Consider the following 24,297-nt stretch of genomic DNA (forward strand, 5'->3'; position numbering starts at 1 on the left):
TGGCCGCCAAGAGTTTGAAGGAGGCAGAAGAGTAACTCACAGGACACAAAGGGTTAAGAGAGGGAACTTTTGCGCTATTGCCCGACAGCATAGCTTGCCCACGATTTGGGATATCGTGTGTCTCTTCCTCCTCCTCCTCCTCCTCCTCCTCTTCCTCGGTGGTGTTATATTTGGTCGCTATGTTCCAGGATGGATGTCATTTATTTTCCCCCCTGTGGCGAGAGCCAGACATCATAAGTCAAAAACGGATTTCTCTTCGCCGGACGGCTGCTGTTAGGGCGTGGTAGATGGAGCTGGGTGCTTGATTTGATGCAACCCCCCCCCCCCCTACATCTTATGGGGGGGGGGGGGGAGAGTTGTGGGGGGTCAGGCTGAGGGCACCAGCCTCCTGCTCCAAGTCAAACTTTACAAGAACAAAATTGTTTCCTGTTGAGAACTGTCTCTATGTGGATAGTGCATAATGGAATGTGTGTGTGTGTGTGTGTGTGTGTGTGTGTGTGTGTGTGTGTGTGTGTGTGTGTGTGTGTGTGTGTGTGTGTGTGTGTGTGTGTGTGTGTGTGTGTGTGTGTGCGTGCGTGTGTGTGTGTGTGCGCGCGCGCATGTGTGTGTGTGTGTGTGAGAAAGCATGAGACTGAGTGTGTGTGTAGTGTGCATGTGTACGGCCGAGTGTTGGTTGCTGGGAGGATAAGGGTATTTAAGTTTTTGATGTTTCTATTTCGGTCTCACTTATCTGCTTTGTAATCGGTCCGCTTTGGCCATATGTCCACAGTTCATGTATGGGATTTGGACAGTGGGTGGCATGGTTCCAGTATAACATGCATTCAGCGGATGAAGGCTTATAGGTCCCCCAGAGGGGTCGCTGTGTTTGGGAAGCCTGATGATGAATGCTTTAAACGCAATTAGCTTTTGCCTTATCCGAGGTATTCTGACCTGCCGATTTCCTGATCCTGCACATTGTGTCTCCCGACATAAAACTGTCAACCTCATTCCCAAAGATCCTCCTCTGTGCATCTCAAGAAGAATAACACAACAGACCATCTATGAGATGGTGTTAGCTTTGAGAACCTTCAGGCTCATATGACTAATGATGGATAATTATTGGCAGGTTGGTCTCTCCAGCTGGCCTCAAGGAATATAAACGCCAATGTAATGGTGACGAATATGGCGATTGAGAGGGATGGAAAAGGTTACAATGAAGTGAACATACATATCGCTCCTTGCCAGTGATTTACTGTGCAGATGTGCGTGTGTTCCAGCTGGCTCCGGCGGTGAACGGCACAGCGGGGGACAGCCGGATCTGTGCCTTGAGTAACAGCCAGCCTTTTGCTCGTGGGCCCACATTAACAATACTCACACAACTGTGCATTTTATGAGCTCAGCAAAAGTTGTGTATTATATATTTATATATAATACATAACTTTCGCCATTATTATCAAATCATTTATTTAAATAATGTTTTTTTTCAACATGATTTTGCATTTCTGCAGCAGCAACAGTCAGTTTTTGTGGTTCAATGCGAATATCTATTTTATACAGTCTATGGTTTGTAGGATATGACCGAAAAAGTAAACCACTTGAAACCTCACAGCCCTCAAAGTGCTTGCAACCCAAGACTAACTTTTGGAAAATACTTAATTGGTAGCGTTCATTTACGCTTCGTGTGCGCGCGCGCGCAGGTTCCTATACAAGTGGTTGGTTAAACGCGCAAGGTGTTCTTTGCGAGGAGATACGTTCCAGGCTTCACCTAGATATTATCTCAAAACTACAACTATTTTTGACGGTGTAACTGTTGACATTACAAGTTGTTGTTTAAATAAAGGGCGGGACTCGCCTCTGAAGACGAGCGATGGGGCTTGCTTTGGGTCCGAGCTAGAGGTACGAGGAACAGCAGATGCCCTGCAGACCAGTAAGCCTTTAATGCCCCCAGGGCTCGGGACGGAGGAACTACACTGTAACTCACAACACACACTTCAAGTGAAACCCTTCACTTAACCCATCCGTCCGTCGCCTCCGGGGGAACCTGCATTTAATCTTCCGGGAATATCACAGCATTACGGGCGAACCCGTGGCTAAACTAACTCATTTTTTTATTTCACTTATTTTTTCTTCCGCTCAAATTGCTTTTTCGGATATATGTTACCGTTGCGAATCTTTTGGAAAGAGTCCCGCGTAAGACCGGTGGTTGCTTTAGAATAAGTGCACCTGATTCAGATACATTCCAGTTTTCATAAACAACAACCGTGGAGCAACTCACTGAAGACCCGTCCGACCGCCATGCCGCCCAAGAAAAGGGTAAAATATGACACCTTTCTGTTCATTTAAATGCTTATCGTTTGTGTGTGTGTGTGTGTGTGTGTGTGTGTGTGTGTGTGTGTGTGTGTGTGTGTGTGTGTGTGTGTGTGTGTGTGTGTGTGTGTGTGTGTGTGTGTGTGTGTGTGTGTGTGTGTGTGTGTGTGCGTGCGCGCGTGTGTGTGTTTACGAGCGCATCTCGCTGTGTGCGTGCAGGAACACCACAAGAATGCGCCATCTGTTGCGTTGTGCGCTAATCCCCAAGCCCTTCCACTTCACTGCATGGGCGATACCTGAGGACGCAAAGCACAGGCGTGATAAAAACAATACACATCCAACCTGCATCTTTTATATATGTGTCATCACGCGTTACCGGGTATAACTTAATCATCTGTTTGGATAAACAGACCTTGATCAGTTGGGTTGAACCATTTTATTGCGGGAATCAGCCCCTCCCACGAATTACAACCAACTGTTGGTTGTCCTGTAAAATGAATACATGAGATGACGCCTCATTCTTAAACATTTTATCTGTTAATATTTATTGTATTACCTACTAAAGGCCTACATATTTGATCTGTATTTAAGGATCTATTATATTATATTTAAACGACTATAGTATATATTACATAGGCTTATATAGGCTACTATAGTATTATATATGTGGTATACTATATATATATATATATATATATATATAATATATGTATATTAAAGGCTGCTCAGGCACCAGGTATAGACATACTGTTCACTTCCTGGGGCACAGTATGCTAATGCGGTGCGTTGCAGGTGCTCTAGTCTCTAGTCTCTTCCTGTTTCCCAAAATAGGCAAAGCCTCTTAGTGGCTGATACCCGGGTATTACCTCCGGCAGAAAGTAGAGCAAGGTAAAGGGGCTATCCAGGGAAAGAGTTTACTCTCATTATTGCCACGTTGGAGGTCTTGTTCGGGGGGTAAGTCTCGAGCTCCAGGATTAGTTTTGATCTGAGACAGCGCGGCTCACATGATATTCTTCCATTGCAAGTCTTAAAAGGTGAAAAGTAACCAAGCAGCGATGGTATACATATATATAAATACACATACACACACAAACACACACAGATGTTAAGATTAATGATATCACAGAGTTAATCTGGTATCAAATGCTACACATAGCCCTGAAGTGGTCATGATGCGGCAAACGTCTACAGCATCATAGCAGGAAGTAGCAGAACACTGCTGCCAGTGCTGCCTCCGGCCTTGGTGCTGCTGCTGTGGTGTTGGCTGCCTATGAGGAGCTGGCGTTGGTCTCTCTCGCTCAATCCTGGATTGACGCATGCTATCTTAATCTCCTTAGCGAGAGACAATCATGAGAGAGAGAGAGAGAGAGAGAGAGAGAGAGAGAGAGAGAGAGAGAGAGAGAGAGAGAGAGAGAGAGAGAGAGACAGAGAGAGAGAGACAGAGAGAGAGAGAGAGCGTGAGGTATATCGAGCTAGGCTTTATTATTGTTTTTGTTTCATATTTGCTAACCTTTATACAAAATGCAGCAACAATAATATGGCATTATTTCTCGGAAACCTTATTTCAACATCTCATGGCTACTGGAGAACATTATTTTTATAATTTCGAATTTACTGAAAATCCGCCAGGCCTTCTCTATCGTCTCTATACTATACTTTCTTGGGGATTGGTGAAACAAAAATGTAGAATATAGGTGTTAGTAATTATTCTGTTTGGTTTGTTCGTAAACCACAAGACGCAGACCCTGTGTTAAAGTTAGGGTGGAGTGAGCAACTTCCCCATACAGTGTTGTGTTACATGTGAGAGGAGAGTTAAGGGATCCTCACACATGTATTACATGTGAGAGGAGAGTTAAGGGATCCTCACACATGTGTTACACGTGAGAGGAGGCTTTACATAGCACACTGTGGAGAGGAAAGCGATCCAGGGAGAGGACCAAAAAAGCAGGTGCCTTGAACTCCCCCACGGTTCTGAAGTATGCAGAGGCTACTGCTGCTAGGAGCTGGGCTACAGAAACTAGAAGCCGCCACACGACCAACCGCTTGACCTAATGGTTTGACTGAGCATCGCGCCGAATAGTCTTTCAGCTTTTACATTCCATGTAAAGACGTATAAAATGACATGTTATGATGAACCCTTGTGACGTTTCACATATGTCTCGTCTACCAAGTAGCCTCCCAAACAAAGTGTAGTATTCCTTTTAGCCAGCGAGTGGTCTTCTTGACACCTGACAATATATACGGTTTGTTTGCTCAGACTAGAGCGGAGATTGATGACTTGTCGTGGGTCTCAAGGCGTGTTTAACAGCCCTACTGCGGCCAGTCAATACTCCCTCTTGGCGTGTAGGAGGTAGAACTGGCTGCGTTTCAATACACAACAATAGCCACGGTGGATGGATGGATGGATGGATGGATGGACGTTTAATATAGTATCCCTTTGTTTCTTTCAAATACACACACATACTTACACACACACACACACACGGTCACACAAAGACACACACGCACACACAAACACACACACACACACACACACACACACACACACACACACACACACACACACGAACAAAGACACACACACACGAACAAAGACACACACACACACACACACACACACACTGGATACATCACTAAAAACCAAACCAATTAAAAGTGTATTAATCTCATATAAGACTAATTACATCGGTGGCTGGATCTCACCAGGCAGTATTAAATCAGTAAGTAGAATGTCAAAGGTTTGTATTGAGGCATTTGACTTCAGAGAGCCAGGCTGGTCCCAGCCAAAGCCCACATTAAGGGTGCCAGCCGGACACAAATACGCTCTATCGGCATATTAGGCAGCGGGCAATATGCCAGCCCTCCCCTGAGGATGCACCACAGCCAATAAGGCGACATCCACAAAAACTGGACTCCAACCAACACAGAATAAAGATCGTCCCGTTGATGCATAGCACCAGTACCGGGGAACTTTATACAAGTGGTGAAAGCTGGATGGCGTGCAGGTGTAAATGAGCGAGCGCACTAACTCTGAACATTAAGCATCAATAACATTACCCCCCCCCCCCCCCCCCCCCCATACTCCAGCCTTCGTCGGTGGGGAATCGCCGCTGGAAAAGCAGTTATGGAAGAAAATGAGGGATGTTTATGATGCTGGGCTGGGTGCCAGGCCGCGTCGACAGGACATGAGTCACCATTAGATGGGGGAACCGTTCCCCAGCACCAAAGAGCTCCGTCGTTAGGGCGCCTCTCGGACCCAGGAGGCACCGTCTCCTTGTTGCCAGGCACGGCTATCTGGCGCTCTTCATTAGCGGCCCTCGTTAATTCAAACATACTCTTCTGCTCTCGGAGATAGAGCTACGCATCTATGATATTTATCAGCCTTAGCTACGGTTATGCTTTAAATAATGCGCCTTGGGAACTATGGCTTCCTTTGAAATAATTTCGCACACACACACCCACACGGTTAGTTTAAATGGCCTTCCTGAAGATTGTACATTATTAAGTGACTTTTGAAAGGAAGCCTAAAGCATCAACTTTCTCAAACATTTTGCTGATTAGCAGAACACATTGTTTTCTCAGTGGCAGTGATGAGTTTTACAAATGTTGATGAACGTTTACAAGGCCAGAAACTGGCTGTTTTTGCCACTGCTGCCCCATCCAGTATAACAACATATATTGTAAACTGCATTTCTTTAACAATTTGTCCAGAATCGTGGACCACATCACGTCAAATACATTCAAGACCTATCGAAAAACAAAAAACCCAGCTAGTAAAAGTATCTAATCTTTCTTTAGTATTTAAGTTTGCTTTATTTGACCTGGTCAGCAGGATTCAAGCCACAAGTGTGCATTAAATGTTATTGCAGTGCCCTTGGGCAAAACACTTGTTTACACTCACCTAAGTAGAACAGCAATGAACCAAAAACTATCGGTCACGATTTCGCTGCATAATTCTTGCGTACCATTACAGCAACTTATGTATACAAATAATGGAAAACTCTTTCAAAACGCTTTTTTAATCAAAAGTTCCATTCTCTCCATCCGGGGAATGGTGGCCATGGCTCTTCACAGTCCTGATTGATTAAGAGAGGAAAACGATGCCTTGCTTGATGAAGTCATGACTGGATGGTTTTGTCTCTGTAAACAATCCCAATTTAAACCAATTTAGAACCAAGGTGATGGATGCAGTGGACATTTAGTCTTGCTTACAGTGCAGACATAACTGAACCCCTGGTACCTGCAGACCATAATCATGTGCCCTTCAGCGTTAGGTATCGACCATTAACCAATGGTAGCATTGAGCTCAGAAGAGCCAAATATTGATTGATCTTACATTTTGCTTTATCCATTAAAAACTTGCTTGTTCTACAATTATTTCATAACGTTAGCCTCATAGCATTGCTGCCTTAGTCATATCTTAGCCAAATTGTGATATCTAACCAAACTCTACTCTTCTAAAAGTACTGATTAACCGTGCATCGTGGCTATACCCTAAGCAAATCAGAGTGCTTTGTACACTCCATAATCACTATCTTAACAAATACAAGATAAACCTTAAAATATGACTTGGCAATGGCAATTAATGTACTACGAGGCTAATGATAATCAATGTCACTGTGATCACACAACTGGTCTGCATGAAATTGAACTCAGCCATAAGCCTGTGGATGTGAGGCTGATAACATTCTGCTCTTGCCAGACGTGCATAATCACATAGTCATGCATCCCTGCACGGACGGAGCCACTTTTATGTCGCTGTCTGTGCGTACGTTCAGCCCCATGAGTTCACTGTTTCCAGAGAGCCCTCTGAGGAGTAGTCCTACTACTTTAGGGCGGTACTTGGGATGGGGGAATTTTTCGTGTCTGTGATTTCTTGGGTGAAGATGAGATAATGTCGGGGAAAGCAGCCATGAAATTGCCTGCAAGATTTGATCCCGAAACCCGGCGTCCATGTAGTGCTAGCAGGTTCCCTGTGTGTTGTTCCCAGGGGACGCACGGTCTGTTGACTATGCAAGATCAGGAGTCTGACATTTACATAACCATAATCCTAATATAATGTATATTAATGAATATTGCAACAATTAGTTTGTGTGTTTCAATTTATTTAATTCTATGATGTGTTGCAGTGTTGCACCTTTTTTTCTTATAAACAAGCCTGACGTTGGTTAGCGATGACTGGGGGGGGGGGGGTGAGAGAAAGGGAAAAGAGAGAGAGCGGTGGAGAGAGAGGGAGATCGAAAGAGCAGGATGAGAGAGAAAAGGGGGAGGGAGAGTGAGAGAGGGAGAGGGATAGAGAAGTAGTCCCGGGATACACCAGTTTGTGTACCTTGGCATAAACCAAATAGCTGCATCTGGGGGTTTACAAGAATCACAAAGTTTGTAAACTTCCAATTTAAACCACACCCAGTACTACTTATGGTGTGTTACAGTCAGATCCCAAGCCAGATTATTATCAGAGCCATACTCACTACCACTTGATGCACTTCACATCATGCTCCAGCAGGATCATTTAATTTAACCCCACAACGAAGCACTGAAACATCTATCAAGAGCACCGTGGGCATACTGTCCTCAGCAGCTATGAAGTGAGCTTTGATCTCGTTGGACAAAAGCGTGTGTGCGTGTGTGTGTGTGTGTGTGTGCGTGCGTGCGTGTGTGCAGGAGTACTACAGTAAAGTTGGCAGTGCTAAACTCTGCACGTCGGACCTTATTATAAAGCCATCCTCTATTGAGCTGTCACTTCAATAGGCCTGTGTGGAGCTATGCTTGATTCATGGGGCTTATGAATAAAGGTTTCACCTCCTCTTTAATTAGTCAGCGACCATCCATTGCAACCTTCCCTTAAGAGCTCCATGGAAATATGGCTTATTTTGTATATTGGTTTCATTTTTATATTCGATGATATTCCAAATGTTTTAATCTTAAATTCAGGGGTGGTTTATGGATAAGCTCTTATGGGTGTGTTGTGGTTTCTGTGGCTCTGTGTTCTGCTCGGACTCGGGTAATATCGTCAACAACGGGAGCGTCATCTGTGCTTAGTTGGCAGTTTTCTTTTGGTCCCGTTTCCATGGAAACCCATCTTTCCATATGTTGGGAAGGCAGTGCAGTAGCGGCTGAAATGTGCACTGTGCGTGTGCGTGTGCGTGTGTGTGTGTGTGTGTGTGTGTGTGTGTGTGTCTATGTGTGTTACAAAGAAGTACTGCCGCAATGGAACGTGATATCAGGAAAAGCAGGATAACAAACAAACTAAGATTGTGTCAAAAACAAAAGATATGCAGGTCTATCTTTATCATGATCTTTATGATTTATGACATATGCAATATGATGGAATCCAGAGCCCATATGTAAGAGGCAAATGTAAGTCAAAAGTAAAAAGTTTGATAAAGAATTGTTGAAGAAATTATAGAAACAAAGGTACATAATGATAGTTCATATAAGAAGAAGGCAAAGATAATACCCTATCTCACATTCACCTGTCTCCATTCTGTTGGAAAGCTATGTAACGGCTGAGGAATGCAGTATTATTCTTCATGACAGCTAGAGTTTGGTAACTTATGACTACTCAATAGTCACCACTCAACTATAAATTCATGTATTAATATAAATGAATATGTTTTTGTACATTTTGTATATCGAATGAGTATTATATTTATTATACATATCTTTTTATTTAATAGATAAAATATATGCTACAAAAAAAGATTCAAATAAAAACCGAAGCTCAGAATTCATAAGGCGGACCTTGTGGTCCTGGGTGGCCTTCTGGACAGCTGCGTTGTCCGTCAGTCTGCAGACAAACTGTCAGTCACACTCAGGGCATGCAGCAGGCCAAACGGGTGCTTTAATAATTCATAGAGGGTGCTATTGGCCGGGTGACATTAGCTGGCGGGAGGGGGCTGGGTGCTGGGAGAGCAGATGTCGGTGACAGGCGCGGAGGTAAACAGAAAACACAGAAGCCTCCTCCTCGGTACTCTCCCTCCTTCGTCCCTGCGCCATCCTTCTCTTCTGCTGCTAATTGTCTCTCTTGTGTCTCTCTCTCTCTCTCTCCCACTCGCTCTCTCTCTGTCTCTCGCTCTCTCTCTCCCACTCGCTCTCTCTCTGTCTCTTGCTCTCTCTCTCTCTCTCTCTCTCTCTCTCTCTCTCTCTCTCTCTCTCTCTCTCTCTGTCTCTTGCTCTCTCTCTCTCTCTCTCTCTCTCTCTCTCTCTCTCTCTCTCTCTCTCTCTCTCTCTCTCTCTCTCTCTGTCTCTTGCTCTCTCTCTCTCTCTCTCTCTCTCTCTCTCCTACACATATCCATCAATCGACACACACCTAAATCGATGGGTGGGGATCAGGGACTCTGTAACATAGCGATGCAAGCACGACTCTAAAGCAATCTTAGTTGTATATATATATATATATATATATATATATATATATATATGTTTCAGAGGCCCTTGGTGATGATGCAGGGGTGATAATGAACGTCCTTTGAGTCAGAGACAGAGGGCGTTCATTAGTCTCATCTAACAGGGGACAGACTAGACACATAAACCCTACAATGCACCGAGAGGCAGCCGATTAATTCACCCGTCTCTGACAGTTATAGACAACGGCATGATGGGAAATAGAATCCTGAATGTAAAGTACGAAACCATGGTGTTATTCTTTTCTTTCCAGTGGCATTGAATCCGTTTTCAGAGTCCACTGTGATTCAAATGCAACTTCTACACACAGTATGATGAAAGTCCTGGGTTTAAGAATTAGGTCTATGATGAACAGGGGTTTATCAGACAGTTCTGCAATATGCATGACGTCTTAATGATGCATATGATATAACATTCTAAATGATGATTTACATGTTCTGTTGATTCTCTCTACAGGGAGAGCGCCACGACTCAGACGTTGTTGAGGAGAGGAATGCCCAGGCTCAGCTTGAGAAGGCCAAGGTACCGCATGCACACACATACACATGCATACTTGTTTACACTCACAGACATGCACACACAATGTAAATATCTACATGTATACTGTAAACACACACCCACACACACACACACACATACTAGTGTACGCACAATTACACATTTGCAAGCACATACAGTACGTCCACTGTACACACGCACGTAAACACACACTCAGAGAAGGCGCATGAGGACGTAATCACATCACCGATGGGAAAGGTAGACAGGGAAACAGATTAGCAGAGCGTTATTCCGCCGGGAGAATAGGACACGAAAATATCCTCGGGTCCTTGTCATCTATTTTACGAGCAAAACAACAGCAGAAGGAATCCAACAATTGAATAAGGTTGCTTATTGCAATGCTGTGTCGACGGGATCCTGTTGGAGACGCCTGGGCTCTTCTCTCTTTGTGGACATATTGAAGAGTGGGATTGTGGCTGTGATGCAGAAGCGGCTGATTATGGCAGTTTCTTGAAATCTGAAATTGAATGAGGGTGAAAACAATGATGAAAGATGATCGCAGAGACACAGAAGTTGGAAGAGGAACACATCATTGTTAAGCTGGTGTTGCTGAAGATCTGCTGAGCTGCACCCCACCCCCCCCCCCCCCCCCCCCCCCTCCCCCCGTTCCAATTAAAGGACTCCCCGGAGTGCCTCACTCCTTGCTCATGAACACTCCATCGTGGACACAATTGATTGGGTCGGGATTCAATGCTATTTTTATATTCATGATTAGGAGACAGTAGACCACTGCCTCTTTATATAGCATGTGAATGTACTGTATATGTTGCCTTTTTCTTGAAGTTCGGAAATTACCTTTTAAAAAAAACCTGCGAAAAGGCATTCAGAACGCGATGATTTCCTGACACTATGGGTCATTATGCATGCAGGCATGGACGTTAACTGCACATTGATGGACCTGCAGTGACTGGGCCTTTACCCTCTGCACAAAAGTGTGTTTCCCTTCGTTTGCAACAATTACTGCTGTAAGATGTCACTTGAATACATTGTTATGCATAAATGGAGGAAGACATAACGCAGCAAAGTTTTAACTAATCCAATGCAGGCCAAACTATTTTTCCATAACGAGAGGCTTTTGAAACCTATCGTTTTTTAATGAAATATGAGCAGGATCGATACTGCCCAGATACTTCATCAGCAAAGCCCTGAGCAGAGTTATTGACAGAGCTGAATAATTTGCTTTTCCCCCGTGGGATCTTCAGAGATCATTACGGAGATATTGGCTCACTCTGGCCGCCATGGGCAACCACAGACTATTTATCCTGTCCTGACAGGATTGGCTCAGTTCTACTTCTTTCATTTAAACAGATTTCTTCACTTTTAACCAATACACAAATATCCGTAAAAAGCATGTGAAAGTATGCATGCACAGTATTCTTTCAGCTTATATATAATATCTCCCATCCATTCTCTCTATGTCTCTGAGGTTATGCAATGCTTATCTCAGTGCACATTGACTTAGAACGCCTAGTGGAGGGATGTCATTAAGTATGCACAGAACACACAGTGTGTCCTGGTGCCACTGACCGCTGACCCCTGAAGCATGTCCCGCCATGGTGAACCGTCCATGGACTCATTACTGTCGGCTTGACATTTGACTCTGGCAGGAGGATTAGCACAGCATCTCCGCAGCCGCTGTGGAGACTCTGTAGGGGTAAGCCATAGGAATCTGCTGGTGTATCTGCTGTCTCATACAGTAAGATTAGAGAATACACTACTACAACCTTGTGGATTAACTCACAAGGGCCGTATATACAGCCATAAGGCGTGTCGTTTTTTTACATGGGTGAGGGCACTCTCTAAATTAGGGCTGCGCTCACAAAACGAATGCCACCGAATTGGAAATTTCATGCCTGGGAAATTGATTTAACGATATCCATCTGTCTCTCATGGTCGTTTATCGACCAGCGGCTGTTGTTCTTTATTTCTTGGTGCCGTTGCATTATGTTCAAGAATCCAGTATCAAATGATCAGTTGTCACTTCACTTGAATATCATAAAACTGCTGTCTGTCATAAAAATTCTAAATAGCTTAATCAGAGGTTTAGTCTGTTAGTTTGTTTAATCAGGAACTTGAATAGCCGCAGAGATGTAGTAGGCCTATATATCACCAGGGTCCATGTAAATGCTGTATCGATGTTTTTTATTGACATGTTTTTGGAGTAGAACTCCTGCCCACGGACTTCAGACGAAAACTCTGCGGTGCTATGTACGGTGCTCCATCCATCCCTGTGAAATAAGCGTATGAACACAGATAAAGTGTTTTATTTTGGGAAGGAAAGCAGGTGAAAGCGAAAGAGGTGTGCTGCGTGGAAAGCGGGTCAAACTCCTCTGTACGTGTTTGTGTGGCTCATCGTGTCCGTCCGTCCCTGCTGTCTGTCCACAGTACCGGCCGGTGGCGTTCGCCGTGCGCTGCAACTTCTCGTACACGCCGGCAGACGACGACAACATGCCCGTGCATGGACACGCCGTCACCTACGAGGCCAGAGACTTCCTGCACATCAAAGAGGTGCGGACACTGAGATATCTATCTATATATATATATATATATATATATATATATATATAGTAGACGCATTCACGCCCTCAATGTTCTCCCGATACACAGAACGATTTTGGGAATATTCAAACTGCAGAAGTAACGGTATTTTCGGTTTGATTATTTTCGATTTTACAATAGTGAGCTTGGCCTGAGTCGTAGGTTTTTATCCATTACGCCTTACAAGTGAGGCTGAGAATAATCTAAGCCTACAATCAATACTTTGAGAGACACCCGAGGAAAGCAGCAACTGGTGAGAATGCAGAGTAGCCATAGGGATCCGACCTATAAGGTTAGTAAAGAAATATAGTGTTCATGGTAAATAAATACATTCATACTTAAGTATAATAATAAAAAAGAAAAAAAACAGCAATGCACAAACAACCTATGTACTATTCCCTTCTTAAAATACCTTTAAACCCAACACTTTTGGTTTCAAAAGCCTTTTCTTTTTTAGCATGTTAGTATTTCTCGACTATGACCTATAACATGGTCATCACTGCCATTTTTTTCAGGTGCAAACGTTCTACTCTGCTCTTAAGTCAAGGCTAATTATTATTATTATTTTTCTTGTTTATCTATTGTTGTGCCCCTATGTAAAGCGCTTTGAGTGTGAGAAAAGCGCTATATAAATTGAATCTATTATTATTATTATTATTTATTATATCAGAAACATCAAAGGTTCCCCAGCACCCAGAGACGTGTGTGTGTGGAGCTCCATCTGGGAAGTGGTTCATGTTAGCAGTGTCCAAGAGGATTGCGCTTCTCAGACACTTATAGTAAAACTCCACAATGTGTGGCGCATTCCATACACAACATCACTCTTTATAACGCACGATAAGAGGTTCAATAAAGTTTTCTGAAAGCCATAACCAGGGGAAAACAACCCCTTTCTTCCTATAAAAAAATATCTTTTGGTGTTCTAATTCAAGCAGAAACGCAGGGTTCACTCCCCCCCTTAACTTAAGCGAACTCCAACGGTTATCCTGGTGTTGTGGCGTGCAGAAGTTCAACAACGAGTGGTGGATCGGCCGCCCGGTGAAGGAGGACGGTGTGGTGGGCTTCATCCCCAGCCCGGTCAACCTGGAGACCATCCTCATCCGGAGAGAGGTGCAGGCCAGGAAGGCTGCCAAGGCCCTAGCCACGTACGTACCCGCTGCAGGCGATCCCGTACTCCACACACGTCTCCTTTGGCCCTTCTCACAGCAGGGAAAACACACAGGTGTAGCGCATGCCATTAATTATGGGTCCATTTGATTACACAGCGTTCACATCGTACAAATGCCCTTGCTCATCCAGTAATTGAAGACGAGCTTGTGATCATTTGTGTGTGTATTAAAAGGGAGGAAGATTGGAAGTGATGAGAATAAGTAGGCTTTAATCATCGTGATACTCCAGCCCCTTTGCCACGGCCGGGTTTGAAGTCCCTCGCCCTGTAGTCTTCGTGGTTTGGGTCTGAAGGGAGACCTCTTTGTTTGTGGTACAATGAGGCAAATATGTTCACGCTGTCTTTTCATGAACTGATATGAACCAAGGCTGACAAGACCTCCCTTGTGAAAGCCAGGGATGCCCCGCAGAGATCAGAGCAGAATGTTTTTCATTCGTTTTCCCTTTTTCCATTTCAGCAAAGCTGCGTCTCAAGTCGTTCAGGATTTGAACTCCAAGAAGTACACCCCTCCTTCACAAGGTACGCTTGCCATCGTTTAGACAACTCCTAAACACAATACACTATCGCCTATGGAAAGTGTTTGTTAGTGTTGCATTGTGATTTCTATTGTTATGATTGTTATCCAACTGATTCATTTTGTAAACATCTCACTTTGAACAGCTAACCAGCAAGTAAAAAAGAAACCGGTAAGTTAAATCGTCTTAAAAATGTCATAATTTTTTTAACTCACTACTAACTAAAAAAAACAGACTTAAGTTAAAAGCCCATGTACCCTGAGTGAGGCGGTCTGCGTTGTGGCGTGTGCTGGCTGCAGGGGGAGCAGATTGCCATGTATGATGTGGTGCCCACCATGCGTCCTGTGGTGCTGATGGGACCCTCGCTGAAGGGGCTGGAGGTAAACACACACACGCATGCACATACATAGACACATACATATCAGTGCACGCACGCACACAAGCACGCACGCACGCACGCACGCACGCACGCACGCACGCACGCACACGCACACACGCACGCACGCACGCACACACACACACACACACATTTGCTTCATTTATTGGGAATGATCAATACTACAACCCGATAGCATCCAAATGTTAATAAAGAGCCTCTTATGTCCAAAACAACACAAACACTTTGCAGGTATCCACGACCAGGTTAATAAGTATAGATAAATAAATATATAGTTCAAGTTATATTAAAGGTAGAGATGACAGCGCCTTCTCCGTATAAAGACTATGACTATGATGCCTATGATTGCTGACACAGAGCAGTATTCGTCTATCTGCTTATAGTTCTTCTTATTGAGTCCAGCAATTTGCAATCCACTAACACAGTCTATGTACATGTCCAAGGCTACCATAAATGAGGAGTCCAACTAGTTTTGTGCTATAACCATCTACTGTTAAAGCATGTATGTACACGCACACACACACACGCACACACACACACACACACACACGCACACGCACACGCACACACACACACACACACACACACACACACACACACACACACACACACACACACACACACACACAACACACAAACAACTCTGTGATGAATTAATTCATTAACACAGCAGTTCTAACCAGCTAATAACAATGAAAACACACCCATGTTCATACAGTCATAGTTCTTGTAGCTCTTATCGCTGACTACAAAGACATACAAATTGTTTTCATTCCCGTCCATGTTTTGCTGTTTTGCCTTCCAGGTTACAGATATGATGCAAAAAGCACTTTTTGACTTTTTGAAACATCGATTTGAAGGCAGGTAAGTCCTGATGTAATTCCAAATAGTGCTAACACCTTTGCTAGTAATATAACAGAGACAGTGATCGCCGTGTAGTTGTGTTGACATAACGTTGATTCTTTATTGTTCCTGTGTAGGATAACGATAACGCGAGTGACGGCAGACATCTCTCTAGCCAAGCGCTCCATCCTTAACAACCCTGGAAAGAAGGCCTTAATGGACCGCTCCAACACACGCTCTCATCTAGGTACAGCGGCCCCCAGTCCACCATCTCCACCTCACAGCTGCAAACTACCCCTAGTATCTCCCTCACCAAAGCATCACCACCTAATCTATCTATCTATCTATCTATCTCTGCATCTTCATGCAAAACCCATTCAACAAGACGCCTGTTAACACTGATTCAGTCACTCACTCAAGGCACTTTAACGCTTACATCATTGTCTTGTGAGACACTCGTGTTCCATTTGTGCCGTGAGTAAGTGAGTTGTGTCTGACTGCGACCTGTTAGCGGAGTAAAGTCCACCTTACCCTCTTTTTTTTTACCCCCGGCCCCGCTGCTATTCTAGTCCTACTCGGGGAGCAGGGAGGTGGGCGGGCCACCTCCTTCCACAACAGCTAACATTAACTTGGCCTTATTTTGTTTTTCTTTGTGTTTGTTTTTCTCCCCTGTCTCCGCCGTCGCTCCCCGGACCCAGACGCCGCCGGTACGTATCATTAACACAATTTGTTTCTCGTCGCCCGCTCCACCCTGCCATTTACCACCCTGCCTTGTAACCGTAGCAACAGCCTCTGTATCGCTGTGATGGAGCCTGTGGTGATTCGTATATCGGCCCGCTCGGCTTGCTCACCCCCCCCGCGCTCCCGCCCTCCCCCGTCTGACCCCCCCCCGCGCTCCCGCCCTCCCCCGTCTGACCCGTGCTCATCCACTCAGCTCCTCCTCCCGCCTCTCTGACCCGTATCCACTCAGCTCCTCCTCTCCCCTGTCTGACCCATTGCCCGCGCAGCGTCGTGCTGCATTGGCAACGAACGTCATATCACACACATGCTTTTTTTCCCGCTGATGTTGTACTGTTGGACATGAGTGAGGCAATTTGATGGATGAACCGGATCGATCGGCGGGCTTCTGTTTCTGATTGGTTTGTGCGAGCGTGCTGTGTTACTGCTTGGTTAGTCTTAATGAACAGCGGGAAAAAAAAGAAAAATCATTCATTTCAGACGAAAATCTTATTTTGATGTATGGGGCTGTACGGATTGGTGTGCATCCACAGAATACACTTAACACAACGATAATGGCGTTATAGGTATTACCTAAAATATACCGGCCAAAAGATATTGAACAGCACAAAACGATGATGGCGTTTTACTTATTCACTAAACGCACCCGCCAAGAAATATCTTTACAGCGGCGTAGAATGAAACGCCGCGTCGCTCGCAATGCACTCAACAGAACGATGATGGCATTCGGCTCGTTTCGTTAAACACGTCAGCCAAACAAACACTCTCAGAGGCTGACAGACGCTGCCCCCCCCCCCCCCCCCCCCAGCCCAGATCCAGGGGGAGGTAGAGCGGATCTTTGAGCTGGCGCGCAGCATGCAGCTGGTGCTGCTGGATTCAGACACCGTCAACCACCCCCTGCAGGTGTCCAAGACCTCGCTGGCCCCCATCCTGGTCTATGTCAAGATCTCCCAGCCAAAGGTAAGCACACACACCTGCAACGTGTGAAACCCGCATACAGATGCCCACACACACACACACACACACACACACACACACACACACACACACACACACACACACACACACACACACACACACAGACGTGGACGTGTGTCTGCGTGTGTCTGTTTGGGAGGAATGATGGCAAATATGTGCAGACATACACACAGATATACACTTTTACACATAAACATGTGCGCGCACACGCACACACGAGCACACACGCATATACACGCTCACACACGCGTATGTGAAAAAACTTCTAATTCTTGTAAAATAAAAATGACAAGATTTTCTGCAGGTTTATTTGTGTATTGAAAGTTTGCCATATCATGCCCTATGCATCGTGTCTCTTTTGGCAGCTCTTCCTGTCTCATACTCGCTCCAACTCCCAGTGGTTTCAATTTCAATAAACATTACCAAGTAATTCTGTTATCACTTCCGTCTGTTTCATTTTGTACCGATTTCAATGTCTTCATCCATCAACATTTCTTGAGGATCAATATAATTTATAAGCAATACAAAAATGTCCCGTTTGCTTTTGTGTTTCGGGTGGCTTGGTACCAAAATCAATCTTCCATAACCCCTGCAGACAGTTTAACAATCACTATTCCTGCTTACTATCCTGGCTGTATCCCCCATGATTTTACCTTTTGACCCTGTCCAGGTGTTGACCAGGCTGATCAAGACTCGGGGGAAGTCTCAGACCAAGCATCTTAACGTTCAGCTGGTGGCCGCAGACAAGCTGGCCCAATGTCCGCCGGTGAGCGCCCTCTAGTGGCCATTCCTTTACATCACCTTAGTTCACGTTAAAACGACCTCCCATGCCTCGCTATGAAGGATCTCCAGTCATTCATTATTACGGGGTTGTTTAGAGAGTTAATAATTCTTAACAAACCACATGCTGATAGCCGAAGCTGAGAATAAGGGTATTGACGAAGACACATTAAAGCCTTATAGGATGTTTGCTATATATAAACATTTGTATGAAATGCTGTGAACCTTGGCCCAGTAAATATACATCATATATTATAGAGGGATGTTTTCTATGGGATTCTGACATTAAGGAAGTGATTTTAAATGCAAGGCTTGGTAAGGAAGTCTGAATACCTCTGTCTATCCCCTCTGATAATGCAGGAGATTGTCTTTGTTTTGCAATGACCTTATTGTTATTCCCGTCGGCTTATCTGAACCTCGCTGCAGGACCTGATCGCATCACCTTATCTGGTACCAGGAGACTGTAGTGTTTGTTTTCAAAGCTCTTTCTTGCCAAGCTCAGTATTTAGGGGAGGAACGAACTTGGACAGAAGTGTGAGAAGTAAATGGCTGATAACGTTTTTTACTTTTATTTTTGAAATAAGTGCTGCACAACAGAATCATCAAATAGAAAGATCAAAACAGATAGAAAGAGACAAAAAGGAGCCAGCTATTAGCCTCCCCCCGATCAGATGACAGATGTACTTCTCCTGCCCGCCGTTACGAAAGGTCTTTCCCGAGCAAATGGCTGACATGCGCTTACTTTTTCACTGGTGTACTGCAGTGAAAAGCTACATAGTGTCTTTGTTACAACATGATCAATTTGATGCTCGGATTGACAGTGTGGGTCATGTGACTTGGATCATGTGACCTGAAGGTTTGGCTGTCTTAGTAACGCTCCACCCAGCCCTTAGTATAATAGTATTATATTATTATATTATATCTATAATCATGAAGGAAGGGACTATAGACACTGGACAACACTGGGACTATAGTGCCGCACAAGTGTGGCACTAACAAATAGTACGTAGCATTGTGTAGCGTCTTATCCTAGCTATCTTTGTTGCATACGGGCAATGGGTTAACCCAGAAATGGTAACTGCTTGACACCTGTTTCTATGAACATCCTAACCGTACCGAAAAAACAATATATTATTTCTCTCTCTTCTGATAAATATACATATTGTAAGTCGCTTTGGATAAAAGCGGGCCCTAAATGTGAATGTAAATGTAGTGACCTGGGGCTATATCACTCCTCTTGCATTGTCAAATGTTACACAAACTCCCTTTTCATCCGTTTCTTTCGTCCACACCTCCACGCTGCCTTATCCCTCACCCCTTCAGCTCCTTCCTAACACCTCCCCATCGCCTCCCCTTTGGTCTCGTTGCTGACCCAGGAATCGTTCGACGTGATCCTGGATGAGAACCAGCTGTCGGACGCCTGCGAGCACATGGCGGACTACCTGGAGACCTACTGGAGGGCCACGCACCCCCCCGAGATGGAGCCCACCAACCCCCTGGTGCTGCAGCTTGCCGAGAACACGCTGCCTGTCAGCCCCCCGGCTCCTGTGACCCCTACGCCTCGGAAGAAGGTAGGCTGATGCTAGCGCTTAGGCTGACGCTATATGGCTTTAAAATATGGCTATGGCTGAGGATAAATATATGGCTAAATATAAGGCTATGGCTAAAATAAGGCTATGGCTAAAGATATGGCTGTGGCTAAGGATAAATATATGGCTAAAGATAAGGATATGGCTAAAAAAAGGCTGTGGCTTGATATAAGGCTATGGCTTAAGATAAGGATATGGCTATGGCCTAAGATAAGGATATGGCTTAAATAAGGCTATGGCTAAAATAAGGCTTTGGTTAAGGTAAAGTTTATGGCTTAATATAAGGCTATGGCTTGATACAAGGCTATGGCTAAAGACAAGGCGAAGGCTATGCCAAAAACTATGGCTTAGATTTAGGATTGAAATGCAGTCCAATACTCAGGCCCATTTAGAGCCCTGTGGCAAATAGACACAAGCCAAGGAGAAGTCATGAACACTACTTGAAAGCTGTTGGGTGAAGTTATCGACGGCTCCACCTTACACATTGAGTACCCATTAATGTGTACTGAAACCGTTTTATTTTGGATGGAGGGCAGGGCAGTAAAGAAAGGGTTTGTTGGAAGGATGTTTGTGTGAGGTTTTTTCAACCCAAAGAAGTCCCCGACTCTGAACTCATCGGGCGTTGCCCCCACCCTCCCCTGCCGTCATAGCGCTGTTTAACGTACCTTAAAGTTAGCACCCTGCATGTTCGAAATACCTCGTCGTTTGTAAAGGTTTAGCCGCAGTGCCATGCTTCCTTTCAACTCATTCCAAACCTCTTTTGTTATTTTGTCTTTCAAAAAAATATAAATAGTTTCGGGGAAACAGCTCTGAGAACTTTTGAGTCCCAAGGTCGTTATTTTGTTTTCATTTATTCACGTGCCATTTTCATCCCATTTCCTCTCGTACCATTTCCCTGGGGGAAATATGCAGAAATGAGCTTCCACTTCTGGTGAGTAGGATGCGATTATGCAACATCTTTATCTACTTATGGTTCCCCTATAGAGAGGATAAGATCCGATAGCCAGTTCTGCATATTGTTTGTCTTTTCCTTGTAGTTTTGCAATCTATTATGATCATACCAACACCTTCCAACTAGCTAGCTAGCTTAGCTCCTTGTACCCAATGTAAATGGCCGTGTGTGTGTGTGTGTGTGTGTGTGTGTGTGTGTGTGTGTGTGTGTGTGTGTGTGTGTGTGTGTGTGTGCTTAGGTGCAAATGCAAGTGTGTGTGTGTTCGAGTGTGGTTGTGTGTTTGATCATTGCCATTACCTCTTGTTCTATTCTTGCTTGCAGGAGGAGCAGAAGGAGAGGAGGCCCCCAGCCACCAAAAGGAAGGGCTCCCGCGAGAACCACCTAGCCCCGGAGCCCCCCTCGGCCCCCGGCCCCCCGGAGCAGAGGACCAGGGAGGGCGGCCGCAGGGAGGGTCCGAAGGAGGAGCAGCAGGAGGGGGAGCTGCGGGAACAGGGGCTGGAGGAATCGCTCCTGAGGACCGAACCAAAGAGGGCCCAGCACGGCCACCACCACCACCACCACCACCACCACCACCAACACCAACACCGCAGGACTGACCCCCACCACCAGCACCCCGGCAGGGAGCACGCACACGCACACCACGGCCCCTCCCGCCGCCAACTCCCCCGGCTGTCGAGGAGCACTGTGGGGCAGGAGGAGGAGGAGGGGCAGGGGGGAGGCGTGGGAGGCGGGGAGGAGCAGCGGGGCGTGGACCCTCGCTACCACGGCAGAGTGGTGGCCTCTCACAAGGACCTCAACCACCATCCCAACAGCGGCCACCGGCCGCACCACCACCGTCGCCACCACCCTCCTCCACAGCCACAACAACAACAACAACAACAACAACAACAACAACAACAACAACAACAGCAGCAGCAACAGCAACCGTACGCATATCAGCATCAGTACCACCAGCATCACCGCGGCAACAGGCAGCCGCAGAGCGGGGAGAGCAACGAGACGGAGCAGAACAACGAGCGCAACCGGCAGCACCGGCGCCCCCCCCACCACCGCCGCCACCACCCCCCACCACCACCACCACCACCACCACCGCCGCAGCAGCAGCACACGGAGGCCCCCAGGACCCCCCGTAGAGACCACTACCCCGGGGGCCACCACAACCAACGCAACTACCAGCACTACCACAGCAGGGACCGAGAGCGGGAGAGAGACGGAGACGGGGACAGGGGAGAGCGAGACGGGGACGGGAGACACTGGCACAGGGATCCCCGTGTATACAGCTAGCCGCTGTCGGTGTGATTGTGGCGCCGTTGTTGTGGCGCCGCTCTGGTTGTGAACGCCACTCAGGAGCGGTCGGAAATTGGCAATGACTTCTGCCGTTCTGTATGTCGTTCTTTGCTGATTGTTGCCTGCCTCTGCCCCCTCCCTAGCAGTCGAATCGCCTCGTGGTCTCGCACTCCTACCATACCGGCCACGCCTCGGAGCGATGGGCTTGGATGGTCCACTTGAAATGATTGACCGTTTATCTAAAAAGGAGTCGCTTGCCTTCCGCTTAAGTCACAAGTAAACACGTAATAGTGAGTCAGTTGACCTGTCAACACAGACAAAGTTCAAGCAGTTGTCACTCCCAAAATGAGACCGGTGTTCAGGGTTGAAGCCCCATGTCCTTGCCATGAGTCTGTGTCACTTCCAGACCTAGAACGGGTGTTCGAGACTTCCCATGCTGAATCCGCAGCTGATCGCCAGGTCGTGTGATGAAAACCATGAGAAATCTCAATTTACAGTGTATATATCTGGCTATTCTTAAAGGCAACCTATTATTTTTTCTTCCGTGTTTTCTATTGCAGCACAGTGGATTATTTATGAATTTAATAAATTAAAGTCTATTAATAATTTTATCACAACAATATTGGACTGGAATGAGATTGGTTGGTGACGGTTGTCCATTAGGGAATGATGGCCACACAGACGCTGAGCTATTTTGGAGCTTGTCATGGACATCGGTGCTTAACATGTACCTTATACCACCATGATCCATCAGAACCATTAATAATAATAGCATGCAGACACAAATCATAACCTGCTGTACCTTGAAATGAACCCCTGCACACTGAGCCTCGATTTTAGTGAGTTCTTGTTCTCAAATCTCTGTCTTTGTAGACAACACACTGCTTGACTATCTCGAGGTTGCTGAAATGTTTGGCTGTTACAAAGATCTACATTAGATCTGAAAACCCGAAGGACATGATCACATTCATCGTGACCCACCTGTAAGTGTTTGATTTGTTTTCAGACTAAATATAGGATGATACAGGATATGGTTTTAACTGTGCAGAATAATAAAATACAAGCCTTGATTTGTAGTAAACTCATTCATAATTTACGAGTCAAACCATACAAGGGAGATGGCAGGCTTAACCCGTTTCAGATTTTCAGCGGGTGTCAAACAGTCAGATGATAGCATCGCACTTCTCTTCCGACAACGTTTATGACAAACGATGACATACATACAAAAGCAGTTTATTTCAAGAAAAGTCCCCCAAACTAATTTTTCTGCACCTGAATGAGAACCGTGTGTCGTACTCAGCTTCCTACTTTTTCTAACCGTGTTGTTCAAGCGCATTTATTCTCTCTCGCACTCGTCTGGAAGCATGACTCATTTATTTTGTCGTGACACTCGTGCGCTGTGCGCTGAGGCCACTATGCATCTTCTTGTGATGAAGAATATAGCTTGAAATCGACTTCTATGCATTTGTATATAAACACATATCATATTTGCCTTGACTGTTGGGTTGATGGGGGCAGGGGGGGGGCCGTGAGGGAGTAAATTGCACTGGTTTGCTAGAGCTTTACCTCATAGGCCTTTTTCATAGAAATGTCTTCGTAGGACAGACACAGGTGTCACTCATAACTCTCATTATGGGTCTGTTCCTTTTGTCTACCAGGGCACTTGTAGTAGACTAAACTAGTGAAGGTAAGTATGATTCTTGTGCCCTGCATAAAATGGAACCCACCCATAATAAGTGGTATCAAAAGTGTTTTGAGTGACACCTGTGTTTGTCCAATAGTGACGCCTTTGTGAAAAGGGGCTATAAGGACTGCAGGTCTAACAGCTAAATCCACTCTCTCGCTTCTCTTATGATGCATTGGTTCTTTTGAATCTTTTCGAGTTTTACTTTCAACTTGATGATAAAATGATTCTAAACGCTGTCTTTTTTCATTAATTGTAGACCGAAATCAACTGATTGATCGGCAATTAACAGTATTTCGAGCTCACTTGCAAATAAAGGAAAGTGCTTCCTTGGATTTTGAGATGTATATCATTGAAGAAACACAATATGGTTTATCATAAACTTTATGCAATGCAGTCGTTATCTTTGGGTGGAAAAATAGGCGAGGAAATCCCATTTCGAACAAAATGACAGCTTCTGCGAAAATGTTACATAATGCAGCATTAAAGCTTTGGCAATGTTAGTTATTAATGCTCAGCACAATTCTGTAGGATGAATCTCGTTGTTTATATGATAATACTCTTGTGTTATGTTTTC

At 45.2% G+C, this 24,297-nt stretch overlaps 1 protein-coding gene across 1 annotated transcript; it reads left to right on the plus strand.

The window, feature by feature from the left end:
* Positions 1 to 1,689: 1,689 nt before the first annotated feature.
* Positions 1,690 to 23,899, plus strand: cacnb2b (calcium channel, voltage-dependent, beta 2b). The gene is made up of 13 exons (XM_060058453.1): positions 1,690 to 2,292; positions 10,150 to 10,215; positions 12,637 to 12,759; positions 13,795 to 13,934; positions 14,415 to 14,476; positions 14,618 to 14,643; positions 14,772 to 14,852; positions 15,675 to 15,733; positions 15,850 to 15,959; positions 17,259 to 17,410; positions 18,099 to 18,194; positions 19,585 to 19,779; positions 21,071 to 23,899. Exons 1-13 carry the CDS (start codon positions 2,275 to 2,277, stop codon positions 22,031 to 22,033), a joined length of 2,091 nt encoding a protein of 696 aa, XP_059914436.1. The 5' UTR covers positions 1,690 to 2,274; the 3' UTR covers positions 22,034 to 23,899.
* The last annotated feature ends 398 nt before the right edge of the window (positions 23,900 to 24,297 follow it).

Source organism: Gadus macrocephalus, chromosome 8 (assembly GCF_031168955.1).
Source record: "Gadus macrocephalus chromosome 8, ASM3116895v1".
Taxonomy (NCBI): Eukaryota; Metazoa; Chordata; class Actinopteri; order Gadiformes; family Gadidae; genus Gadus; species Gadus macrocephalus.